Source organism: Salvelinus alpinus, chromosome 11 (assembly GCF_045679555.1).
Source record: "Salvelinus alpinus chromosome 11, SLU_Salpinus.1, whole genome shotgun sequence".
NCBI classification, from domain to species: Eukaryota; Metazoa; Chordata; class Actinopteri; order Salmoniformes; family Salmonidae; genus Salvelinus; species Salvelinus alpinus.
In genome coordinates this window covers 45,502,925-45,516,660 of record NC_092096.1, presented here as the reverse complement: position 1 = coordinate 45,516,660, position 13,736 = coordinate 45,502,925, and the positions used below count along the sequence as shown (strand labels likewise).

At 41.4% G+C, this 13,736-nt stretch overlaps 1 protein-coding gene across 33 annotated transcripts in view; it reads left to right on the top strand.

Moving 5' to 3' along the window:
- The window catches only part of LOC139534247 (receptor-type tyrosine-protein phosphatase delta-like), a 393,734-nt gene that overhangs the window by 370,094 nt on the left and 9,904 nt on the right, over positions 1-13,736 (top strand). For all 33 annotated transcript variants that reach the window (XM_071333216.1, XM_071333215.1, XM_071333245.1 and 30 more), the window contains one exon: positions 12,643-12,928. In XM_071333216.1, coding sequence (XP_071189317.1) covers positions 12,643-12,928 — 286 coding nt within the window. The remainder of the gene's footprint in view (positions 1-12,642; positions 12,929-13,736) is intronic.

Below are 13,736 nucleotides of genomic sequence, written 5' to 3'. Positions count from 1 at the left end.
AACAGAGTAAGAATTACCGATGTCAGTGCCCTTGGCGAAACTTAAACATCCCTTCTCCACACACACACACACACACACACACACATACACACACACACACACACACACACACACACACACACACACACACACACACACACACACATACACACATACACACATACACACACACACACACACACACACACACACAAACCTGTCCTCCCCACACTAACATGCCGGCATCAGAGGTCCACGAGCATCCAGCTTATCCCTGGGGTTATTACAAAACACTAAAGCACTTATTTCACACCCCGAATGAGAAGGAGGACCAAACTCCAGACAAAAAAAGAGTGTCGGGAATGCAGCTGTCTGCATCTCCTCAGACTGGGGATTTATACTGTAGGAGGCTCTGCAGTGTGTGTGAATGCGTGTGCGTGTCGGGGTGAGAGAGAGAGAGAGACAGACCAAGAGATAGATAAAGGCAGAGAGAGGAGGACATAGGAAATGGAACTGAAATAGAGCGAGCGAGAAGATACAAATTTATGTCGGGGGAAAAAAATACAAAAAAAGGGGATTACCAAATCATTTTAATGACCACATGCTGGAGTTAATTAGACCTAGTCGCAGAATCATTATAAATTGAAAAATCCCAACTTTTTTTTATGGCGAAGCAGAATGCAGGAATTAATGTCACTCTGCAGATGGGGTTTTTAATTCCTTGCCACTGCATCAGATAAAGAGAGTGCAGAGCTTCAAATCCTTATGGAAGTGTCTCGCAGTGTCTCCCAGATCCCCCAATGCTTTGTCAGACCACCATTTTGAAAATATGATTTTCCCCCCTAATTTAAAAAAGACCTCCCACTAGCCACCAATCCACTGCTTTTAAGTTTGTGTGAAGTAGTAAACGAGTGCACACTTCAAAATAAAATAGATATTATTGGGACACACACCCTTATATTTTAGGATATATATATATATTTTAACCTTTATTTAACTAGGCAAGTCAGTTAAGAACAAATTCTTATTTACAATGACGGCCTACACCGGCCAAACCCGGACGACGCTGGGCCAATTGTGCGCCACCCTATGGGACTCCCAATCACAGACGGTTGTGATACAGACGCTGCGCCACTCAGACCGCTGCGCCACTCGGGAGCATAGAGAGTTTAAGAGATGGCTGGTCCATCATGTCCTCTATCTTGCTAGGATGTTGATGGCGGCACAGACCATTTGCAAGTCTAAACAAAAGCCGTTGATTGTTTTGTGGTGTATAATTAACTGTATTGTACAGACCTCTGAGCTTTTCATAAATTAGCTGGTCAGGCTATTGCTAGCAAACCAACAGGCCTTTTACCCTTCTCCCTGTAAGAAGTCAGTATTGCAACAGACTCAGACTGACCAAAGAGAGAGTCATAGTCAGTGTGGTGTGGGTGTGACCCAATCCCATAGAAACATGTATAGTTTTCACACAACACAAACACGTGTACCATGAGTGTCATTTCTTTTGATGGTTTGTTTAAAATATTTTCCCTAGAGACTTTCTCTCAAACATGCATCGACACACAAACGTACACAAAACACACGTACAATCATTTGATCTGTAATGACCCCTAGAGTCGAGGGAACAGAATTCATTTGACAAACACACACAACACACAAACAATCGTTTCATCTGTAATGGCCTTTGGAGTGGAAGGAGCAGAATTAAAGTCTGACCAAAGTGGACCGTGTCTCAAGACCTGCAATCGATTTAGTTGCTTTGTCGTCACGCCCCGAGAAAGAGACGCCAATTTACCCAGGCTTCAACGGGACTTGCCTTGTGAAAACGTGACATCGTAGACAATGAGATGAGGTTACGTGGTTGGTGTTCTGTTTTTAACATTGGCTTGTGCTTTGCGTCTTTTATTAATTGAAAATGGCCGCCTTTTGTTGAAGACTTCACTGTTAGTGTATGGCAATTAGGAGCATTAGGGGTTTGAGTTGAATTTGTTTTTGATAATGAGTGATAAAGAGACAAAATAATTCAGTTGGATTATCATTATATTACAATTTATTCAATTTGATGTTGTAGGACTTCTCACTGTATGATATACCCATTGCCATCACAGTGTGTTAAAAGTTCACTTTATGGCCAAGTTCTTTAGTCAAATGATTGACTAATGTGAGGTTGCTCAGTTTACAGTCTGAAGGTTGTTAGGTATTTGTTCGATAACATCTCAAGTTCTGTTGCCAACCTTCAATAAAGCGTCAGAAAAATTGTAATGTCCTACAACACAAGATCAGAGTAACCTGTCCCTATATTTCAACAGAATGCTTAATGTTGCACGTGCAGAACATTCCCCCCAAGGAGCAGTGAAGAAGGATATTATTACAAGTACATCCATGTGTTCCCACTGAAGAACTCTCTCTTTTCCCTTCTCTCTCTTTCCTTCCATTTTCCCTTCTCTCGCTTTCCTTCCCTTCTTCTCTTTCCTTCCCTTCTTCTCTTTCCTTCTTCTCTTTCCTTCCCTTTTCCCTTCTTCTCTTTCCTTCCCTTTTCCCTTCTTCTTCTCTCTCTCTCTCTCTCTTGGCATACCTCTTTTCTCTCTCTCCTCTATGTCTGTCTTTGTCTCTCTCTCTCTTTCTCCCTCTCATAGGGTGAGGTCATTGTTTCTTGTGTGTGTGGGTGTTTGGGGGGGGGGGGGGGGTCCCACCCCCACGGAGTAGTAAAATAGGTTCTGTGTCTCAACAGTTCCATGCTTTTCTTGGTAACCCACAGGGTCGAGGACCGTTGTGCTCCTATTGGAACTGGGGCCGTTGAGGCATCATGTGCGCACAGGGAGAGGTCACAACAGATTAATAAGCACCACGTGTTTAATTCTGGGTTTCCCAGGACATAGACATATCTGATATTGGCAGAAAGCTTAAATTCTTGTTCATCTAACTGCACTGCCAAATTTACAGTAGCTATTACAGTGACATAATACCATGCTATTGTTTGAGGAGAGGGCACAATTTTGAACATGAAAAGTTATTAATAAACAAACTAGGCACATTTGGGCAGTCTTGATACACAATTTTGAACAGAAATGCAATGGTTCATTGGATCAGTCTAAAACTTTGCACATACACTGATGCCATCTAGTGGCCAAAATCTAAATTGCACCTGGGCTGGAATAATACATTATGGCCTTTCCCTTGCATTTCAAAGGCGATGGTGCAAAAAATAATACAAAATAAAGTTTTTTCCCACTTTGTATTATCTTTTACCAGATCTATTGTGTTATATTCTCCTACATTCCTATCAAATTTCCACAAACTGCAAAGTGTTTCCTTTCAAATGGTAGCAAGAATATGCATATCCTTGCTTCAAGGCCTGAGCTACAGGCAGTTAGATTTGGGTAATGTAATTTTAGGCGAAAATTTAAAAAAAGGGGGCAGATCCCTAAAGGAAAGGTTCACCCATTTTGAATGTTATATTGTTTCTGTGCATCACTGACTGATGTTCTATCGATTCCCTGGGTCATTTCATGTTTTCATGTGTATCTAAGTTATTGGCGTTCAAGCAGGCAGAAATCTGGCCGGTTATTGACGTAGAACTGTGATAAAGTTGCTCTCACTACACTGAAAGTGGGAATATGACTTTTAGATCGCAAAATGTCTGTCATACATGTCACATTTCAGTACTGGCCTATGTCATAACTTTGTAGGATGTCTTCTATCGAATGAGCCATTGATCTTATTTTTGTGATATTTCTACCTTGAGAAATGTGTAATTTAATGGAGGGGTGCATTGCATGGTGCCGTTGCCAGAGATATTATAGAAAGGGGATAGGAATCCAATGAATGAAGGAACATATAACGCCCCACCCAGCAAATTGTCGCATTCACTTTGTCATGCTACGTCACACGGTTGCTAAGCTAATTGTCACGCAATCCTTTCTTCGAAGTCAGTGTATATAGCAAGAAAGGTGCCAATTTTCCTCATAAGTATGTAATGTCACGATTCCAAAGATATACGAAACTACAAATAGCTAATTAATTATCTCACATCTTGGAAAATATTTGTAAAATGTTGTACTTCTTTTTGACGAAATTTGTGCTAATGTTGGGTTTTTGAGCTAGTGCCCAATAGACTCCCATTCACTCATTGAAGGAGAGCGCTCCTTGTTCCAGAATCGCCCAGATAGCACTGCACGGCCAATTGCCGTAGCATGGGCAGCGTTTCTCATCTCCTCAAAAGTATATCTGCCGTTGCGAATGTTAGACTCCACTCTGTGAGGCACATCGATCTGCAGATTGAACATGGTGAGATTGAAGATTCCTTAGTGCAGTTTTTTAGGTGATTTTACCGCTAACTAGCTACGTTACATGCTGATATTGTCTTTGTTAATATCGTGTGTAGCTACGTTTGCTAGCTAGCTAGCCAGCAGCCAGCCCATAGAGAGAGCATTGCGGATTTTGTAGTCGACTTGAGCTGCAACAGATTTCCACAATGATTTTCCATATTGCTACTATAATGCCAAAATTAAACATTTGTTCACAAAAAATATTGTTCTCACATATTAGTGTTATTTAACACTGTAAATGAAAGGAATGAGTGATTTTGGGTTGATTTTTCCATTAAGAATGAGAATGAATGTTTCTCATGCATCAGACATACTCTTTGGAGGTTGTTTGATTCATACTCTATATATGAATGTCTACCACGTCTAGTCCAACAGGTCGATCTCCAAGGCATTCCTAGTCGATCGTCAAACATTTCTGTAAAAAAACAAAACAATAAAGCCTTGCGTTCATATTTGTATTTATTCGGCTCGCTCTGTTGGTGGTAGGTGCACTTGATTCAGCTGTCCTGCGCGCCGGTTAGGCGAAGTGTTCCGGCAGGCCCGGAGAGCAAATCAAGTGCACTATAGGCCTGGCCTGACGCTGGCCAATCGGATGGCTTAGGTTACCGTGTCTTCAGTAACGTAGCATGCGTAAAGAAAGTTAAAGAAAAGTTAATACTGTGAGATTTAAAAAAATAAAAAAATAAAAAACATGACTAGGGTGACCAAAAATGTCTTACTCAACACTGTCAACAGTTTTTATTCAACACATTTATACGCCATAAAATGCACCTTCTTCCTACGTCTACTGGTGCTACAACCAGCACTGCTGCTGTAATGAATGATTAGGAAACTGTATCGATAGGCTTGCACTGTTGTTATTAGCGGCTAGGGTCTTTTTTAATATCGAGGAATATTTCACTTTCACTGTTCAACAACATGAATTTGTGCATGAGGCAGGAATAATGCGGTGTTACTCGAGTTTCACTATCAACTTGAACATGGTGTCCCTTTTTGGTCAGTTTCAGCAGAGGGTGGAGAGCTGTTGAGAGGCATACCCTCAGATTACTGCTCTCTCCCTCCGCTGAGACTGACCATCAGATGCAGGCACCATCAATCCAGTAAAATAAAAATGAAAAGCAAATTATTTTAATGTATTCTCACTCTGCTGTGCCTCGCATGTAATACAAAAACTGATCTATTACTAGTGTGATCATATAGTCTACCTCAAATTTTTGAATATATATTTTTTAAATGGCCCGAACAGAGGGCAATTCAAGCAAACATAATATGCGGTGATAATGTATTGGGCATATAACCTACTAAACAAACCTCATTGCTTAAGTACTGTTTTTAATAGGGTAATGTTGCAGAGGCTTAGGTTCCGTTTTTTTAAGTCAAGTAAAAAATAAAATCTGAGTGGTAGATCTCGGGCTCGTATTTTGAGTCAGAAAGTGATCTTGACTCACAAAAGGGTTGGTGACCACTGGTCTAGTCTATCAGCACCGACAGTAGTTCAAAGTTCATGTTAGAGTGGTGTCTCAAATGAAGAGGAGGAAGGAGTAAACATTTGTCTGAAGGAAAGAAGTCTAGTCTTCTGCAAGGCCGTTGGAAGTCTGTGTCTGTCTGTCCGACCTTGCTGCATCATCGCACAATGAAATGGAGTATTCTCCTTGAGGCACTTTGAGCAGCGAGACTGCGGTCGTGTCTCAGACATCACGTGATGGGTTAAAAATGTGTCATTGGCTGCGTCTGAAATGGCGCTTTATAATGCACTGCTTTTGACAAGGGCCCGTAGGGGATAGGATGCCATTTTGAACACAGCCAGTGTCTCCTTTTGAGGTTGTGGAGAACAATGTAAGCTTACTGCAGAAGGGTGAATAGACACACATTTTCCTTTATACATAGAATCCTGTGTTGCTATGACTGTGCCTCTGATGCAACTGCTTTGCCATTCAGACAGTCTCTTGTATTTAGTGCTGATACGCTAAAAGTCATGCTAAATAGAAGGGCAGCATTTTGATACAAACTGTAAATGTGAAGATAATTGCATAGTCTTTCTGTGGTCGCCTTAATACGCCTTCATAAGCTAGAGAGTTTGCATGACCGAACTAGATTTGGTGACAATAAAACATGTAATTGCTTTTACTGTTGTCCAGGCTTTATCTACTCTGGGTCCAGTTACAGCTGTTTTTAACAGTGTACAATCCCCCCATTTCCCACACTCTGAAAAAACCCTGAAACCACTTTAGCCTGCCGCTGATGTATGCGGACGTCCAAAGCAGCTGGCCGCCCCTGTCGGAGCAGCCAGAGACAGGTCGTTAGTGCTGGGGGGAACGTGGAAAACAGGTCCAGAATCAGGGCCAGCCAGCCCCTATAACCGGCAAACGTAAAGAACCTCTCAATCTCTTGCTCTCTACCTCTCTCTCCCGCACTCTCTCTATCTCTCTCTCTATCTCTCTCTCGACCGATAACGGAAGAGGCGAGCCAAGTGGCTATGTCACCCCTCCTCCCTTCTCCTCCTCTTCTTCCTCCACCTTCCCATCTTTCTGGCTCGACGCTGTCACTCTGTCACCTGCTTGCTCACAGGTCATCACTCTCCGGCGTTTGGGACTGGACTGTAAAGCGGTGAAGGATTGGAAACAGCTGTGGCTGGGGTAGAAAATGTCTCGCGCTTGCCGTGTTTTCTCCCCCCGCCGTGCTGCTCCTTAAACCCTGGATGTGATTCATATCCCCAAATATTCCTGAGAACATTTCACACACAATATTTCAGATACACACACACACACACACAGACACACAAACCAATCTCTTCTCAAGAAGCTCAGCAACACCCGTGAGCCTCTGGTAACTACAGTTGAAGTTGGAAGTTTACAAACACTTTGGTTGGAGTCATTAGAACTCGTTCTTCAACCACTCCACAAATGTATTGTTAACACACTATAGTTTTGCCAAGTCGGTTAGGACATCTACTTTGTGCATGACACAAGTAATTTTTCCAACAATTGTTTACAGACAGATTATTTCACTTATAATTCACTGTATCACAGTTCCAGTGGGTCAGAAGTTGACATACTCTAAATTGACTGTGCCTTTCAACAGCTTGGAAAATTCCAGAAAATATGTCATGGCTTTAAAAGCTTCTGATAGGCTAATTGACATCATTTGAGTCAATTGGAGGTGTACCTGTGGATGTATTTCAAGGCCTACCTTCAAACTCAGTGCCTCTTTGCTTGACATCATGGGAAAATCCAAAGAAATCAGCCAAGACCTCAGAAAAAAAGATTGTAGACCTCCACAAGTCTGGTTCATCCTTGGAAGCAATTTCCAAACCCCTGAAGGTACCACGTTCATCTGTACAAACAATAGTACGCAAGTATAAACACCATGGGACCACGCAGCCGCCATACCGCTCAGGAAGGAGACGCGTTCTTTCTCCTAGAGATGAACGTACTTTGGTGCGAAAAGTGCAAATCAATCCCAGAACAACAGCAAAGGACCTTGTGAAGATGCTGGAGGAAGCAGGTACAAAGTATCTATATCCACAGTAAAACGAGTCCTATATCGACATAATCTGAAAGGCCGCTCAGCAAGGAAGAAGCAACTGCTCCAAACCTGCCAGACTACGGTTTGCAACTGCACATGGGGACAAAGATCATACTTTTTGGAAAAATGTCCTCTGGTCTGTTGAAACAAAAATAGAACTGTTTGGCCATAATGTCCATCGTTATGTTTGGAGGAAAAATGGGGAGGCTTGCAAGCTGAAGAACACCATCCCAACCGTGAAGCACGGGGGTGGCAGCATCATGTTGTGGGGGTGCTTTGCTGTAGGAGGGACTGGTGCACTTCACAAAATAGATGGCATCATGAGAAAGGAAATTTATGTGGATATATTGAAGCAACATCTCAAGGCATCAGTCAGGAAGTTAAAACTTGGTCGCAAATGGGTATTCCAAATGGACAATGACCCCAAGCATACTTCCAAAGTTATGGCAAATGGCTTAAGGACAACAAAGTCAAGGTATTGGAGTGGCCTTCATAAAGCCCTGACCTCACTCCTATAGAAAATTTGTGGGCAGAACTGAAAAAGCGTACCAAATACCAATTGAGTGTATGTAAACTTCTGACCCACTGGGAATGTGCTGAAATAAATAAAAGCTGAAATAAATCATTCTCTCTACTATTATTCTGACATTTCACTTTCTTAAAATAAAGTGGTGATCCTAACTGACCTAAGACAGGAAATTTTTACGAGGATTAAATGTCAGGAATTGTGAAAAACTGAGTTTAATTGCATTTGGCTAAGGTGTATGTAAACTTCCGACTTCAACTGTACCTTAATTAAGAGTCGCAACAAAGCCTGTGTCAAAACACGTCCCCAAATCAATCAGGGAACGTCGGCCATTTTAAACGCAAGCACATAATGTTTTGCAGCGACAAATGACTCCCGTATGTGTCTTAATTCTCTCTCCCATGCCGCCTCCGCTGCACCACGGCACATTAGCCAGACTTAGGCCCCGGAGACTATCTTAACTCAGTCGTGAATTTTTTTTCCCTCCCTTTTTTCCCCTTTGTATGAATGAAAAACAAATGCTCTATCAGGGGAAGAAAGGCAGGGGAGCGTGGCTCGCACCTCGTAGCCATGTCGACTTAATGAGTTGAATAACCTATTTACTTTAGAGCAGCCAGCCAAGGACTGTCTTGTCATTGCTCGGCTGGGGGACACAAGAGCTTGTCAGGGGGACTGGAGTTCATACTCCTCAACAATGCCATTGTGAAGAAAATCGAATAAATACTGTCAAAAAAATAACCTCACTATGAAAGTTAAGATGGGGAAGTGGCAAAAATGTTTGTGTTCAAAACGTATTTGGCGTGGTAAAGAAAAATAGCATAATATGAAAATTAGACATCCTCAGCTGTCTGTCCTTGTCATTAAGTTTATGCTGCTATCTATTCTGAAAAGAACTGAAACATTAGCGACACATTTTCCCTCTTTTCCTTTGACATTTTTTTCTGGCTCTAATGTGACGATGGGATTCTTAATGAAGAGGCCTGCTTTTCAGTGCCTTCTTGAAAGCCATTAGGTGCTTTTAACACATTGCGCTAAGCTAATGGCAGTAATTGAAGTCAGCTGCTCTACTCTCTTACAAAGATACCCGGCAAATTTACCCGCATCTCAGTGACACAGTGAAAAAAGTGAAGCGCATTTGTTTGTATGGGTGTGTGTGCCATGTTTGTGATGTTTGTGTGTTTTGTGTGTGCCGTGTGTGTGTGTGTGTGTGTGTGTGTGATTTTGTGTGTGTGTGTGAAGTCCCCACATGAATAGTAAACAAACAAACATTTGACCAACTGAGGACATTTTGTTGGTCCCCACAAGGTCAAATGCTATTTCTAGGGGGTTAAGGTTAGGATTAGTGTTAGTGTTAGGGTTAGAATAGGGTTAGGAGATAGGGTTAGTTTAGGAGCTAGGGTTAGGGTTAAGGTTCGTTTTTTGGGTTAAGATTAAGGTTAGGTTTAGGGTAAAAGTATGGATTCAAGTTAGGGTTAGGGAAAATTGGATTTGTATGGGACTGAATTTTGTGTCCCCACAAGGTTAGCTGTACAAGACTGTGTGTGTGTTTGTGCTTTTTGACACTTCAGATAGAGCTTAAATTGAAATGTAAAATGTAATTAAATAGTGATTAGCTCAGATCAGGTTGGAGAGGACTGTAGGTGGAGGATGCTCTGTGATTGCAGTGCCAGCAGAGAGCCACAATGCAGACTGCAGACCAGCCCGGATTCACAAAACGTACGAAAAATTACTATTCTTCAATAAAGTTTTTGGAAATGTTCTTACGTTTTTTTCCTATGTTTCTTACTAAGAAATTTGACTTTCAAAAATAATGTTCTTGGATTTCTTCTTGGAAATGTTCTTAATTCCAAGATACAGTGCCTTCTGAAAAATATTTACACCCCTTGACTTTTTACACATTTTGTTGTGTTACAAGGTGTAATTCAAATGGATTTAATTGTCATTTGTTGTTAACGATCTACACAAAATACTCTGTCAAAGTGGAAGAAAATTTGTAAAAAATCTATGAAAATAAATCACTAATAATGTTAACTTGAATAGATAAGTATTCAACCACATGAGTCAATACAAGTTAGAATCACCTTTGGCAGCGATTACAGTCTTTCTGGGTAAGTCTCTAAGATTTGTTCACCTGGATTGTACAACATTTGTACATTATTCTTTGAAAAAATGTCTTCAAGGTCTGTCAAGTTGGTTGTTGATCATTGTCATTTTCAATCTTGCCATAGATTTTCAAGCCTATTTAAGTTAAAACTGTAGCTAGGCCACTCAGGAACATTCAATGTCGTTTTGTATATTTGGCCTTGTGTTTTAGATTATTGTCCTGCTGAAAGGTGAATTTGTGTCCCAGTGTCTGTTGGAAAGCAGACCGAACCAGGGTTTCCTCTAGGATTTTGCCTGTGCTTAGCTCTATTCCGTTTTTTTATCTTAAAAAGCTCCCTAGTCCTTGCCAATGACGAGCACATGATGCAGCCACATCCATGCTTGAAAATAATAACAGTGGTTCTCAGTGAAGTGTTGTGTTATATTTACCCCAAACATAATGCTTTGTATTCAGGACATAAAGTTAATTTCTTTGCCAAATGTTTTGCAGTTTTACTTTTGTGCCTTATTGGAAACGGGATGCATGTTTTGGAATATTTGTATTATGTACAGGCTTCCTTCTTTTCACTCTGTCATTTAAGTTAGTTTTGTGGAGTAACAACAATGTTGTTGATCCATCCTCCGTTTTCTCCTATCACAGCCATTAAACTCTGTCACTGTTTTAAAGTCACCATGGGCCTCATGGTGAAATCCTTGAGCAGTGTCCTTCCTCTCTGGCAACTGAGGTAGGAAGGACGTTTGTATCTTTGTAGTGACTGGCTGTATTGATACAGCATCCAATTTGTAACTTCACCATGCTCAACTGGATGTTCAAAGTATGCTTTTTTAATTTTATGTTTTATCTACCCGGTCGGTGCCCTTCTTTGCAAGGCATTGGAAAACCTCCCTGGTCTTTGAATCTGTGTTTGAAGTTCACTGCTCGACTGGGGGACCTTACATATAATTGTATACGTCCATGCAACTTATTGTGTGACTTGTTAAGTCAATTTTTGGTCCTGAACTTATTTAGGCTTGCCATAAGTAAGGGGTTGAATACTTATTGACTCAAGACATTTCAGCTTTTCATTTTTAATTAATTTGTAAACATTTCTAAAAACATTATTCCACTTTGACGTTATGGGATATTATGTGTATGCCAGTGACACAGCAACCTGTGGAAAAAGTTAAGGTTTGTGAATACTTTCTGAAGGCACTCTAGCTAAACCCTAAACCCTAAGCTAATGAAAACAATTGAACATGTTTCATTCACTCACATCTGAAAGTTTCAGTAGTGATTGTTTTAAACCCAAAAACATATTTTCGAACTGTCATCTCAGTAAGAAATGTGCGAGCATGATTGTCATTGCTAGCAATATAGCTATCTAGATCGGTTGCCTAGCGACAATCATCTAGAAGTTCGTAAGAAGATATTTGAGAAGTTCGTAAGAAAAATTTGAAATCTTAAGATATTTTTGAGGAATTGCACTTATGAGCTTCTTTTTTTTTATGAAGCTTCTTAAGTTTTTGTTTAAGTGTTTTGTGAATCTGGGCATGTCCAGACAACTGCAGCTAAAGCCATTCTCCAACTCCCACTGGTTCCCGCAGCACCACTTCAGATTTGATTATACTCAAAGTCAAAATGGTCAGCACTGCAGCAGCCAAGGGGTTAGCAGCGTGACCAAGGTGTTAGAGTAGCCAGGGAACTTCTCAGCTCCCCACAGCTGAGACAGGGCACCTCTCTCAGCATTGAACTGTCACTCATTATCAACCAATGGAGAGTAGTCATTCTCATCATGGGCTTACACAGCACATAGCAGACAACAAAGCTATATTGGTTAGGGGTTTTATAGTAAACAAGAACGTTACTGTAAAAATCTGTGGGCAGATTTCAGGAATGACCATCAACATGACTTGTATCAAGTTGCAACTGCAGCGGAAATTGTGACGCTATTGGCCCACTATCTCAATAGAGTTCTTACTTCAAAGGTTATTCAAGTGTCTCTTCAGTCAAGCTGGACAAGCCACTAAAACAGTTAGGTCAAGTCATCTATTGTCAATGCGGCTCAAATCAAGCCAATAGCAAGTCAACCTTGTCAGTTCTGACCATTTCCCTCCCTCTTCGTGTGTATTTGGGGGCACAGTGCTGAGGTGTGCAGCACAGAATATTGTCTCTTAAGTGTCGCTTGGTTTTGTCTTTAGTGCCGGGGTGGGCCGCACGGGCTGTTTCATCGTGATCGACGCTATGCTGGAGCGCATCAAGCACGAGAAGACAGTGGACATCTACGGCCACGTGACGCTGATGCGCGCCCAGCGGAACTACATGGTGCAGACGGAGGACCAGTACGTGTTCATCCACGACGCGCTCCAGGAAGCCGTCACATGCGGCACCACCGAAGTGCCCGCCCGAAACCTCTACGCCTACATCCAGAAGCTGACTGGGATCGAGGGCGGAGAGAACGTCACGGGCATGGAGCTGGAGTTCAAGGTGAGCTGGTCTGCGTTGTATTATTGCCATGGAATAAAAAAATAAAATAAAAAATAATTGGAAAAATCCACACAAAAATGCCATTTATTTTCAAGGGGGATTATTTTAGTACAGTGCATCTAGTTGTAAAAGTAGCTTGTACAGGAGGCTTACATGAGTAAGCATGCAATTATAAAAAATATATTGCAAAAGGAATAGATAAAATGATAAAGGGTGCAATGATACAGACAAACAGCCAACTTAAAGATATTGGACAGCCTAGATGCTAACCCAAGACCAATGTGCTCCAGTTCATATCCTGCTTTATAGTTCCAAAGTGGCCATGCCGACAAAAGAGGAACTAGCTATATAAAGAAAAGAAGAGAAAAAAAACCATTCTAGCAAGCGCCAGTGACTTTATGTCCAATTTTGTCAGATCGCAAACTTTAATTTCTTGTATTTACTGAAAGTCAGAGGGTGGTTAGATATAGTTTCATGTAAAAACCCCAACCCCCTCGTTCCAACTAACCCACCCGTCATAGTCAGCCAGTCTGCGGTGTGTTATATGTGCTGTATGTAATGCTTTTTGGCCTTGCTTGTTACGCACCCCTAAGAGATGATACAGGTTAGATTACCCATGGCCCTGTCCACATCGGGCTTGCTGCGGCATGAATTTTTTTGTTTAATCACAACATGCAATTCTTTGCTCCGCACTGCAAATCTGAGGAGCAACAATAATTCCCTTGATTCTCCTTTACATACTTAAAGGGCAATTCCACCACTTTTCAACCTAATTTTCATTATCTCCAGCACAATACCAGTGTCTACA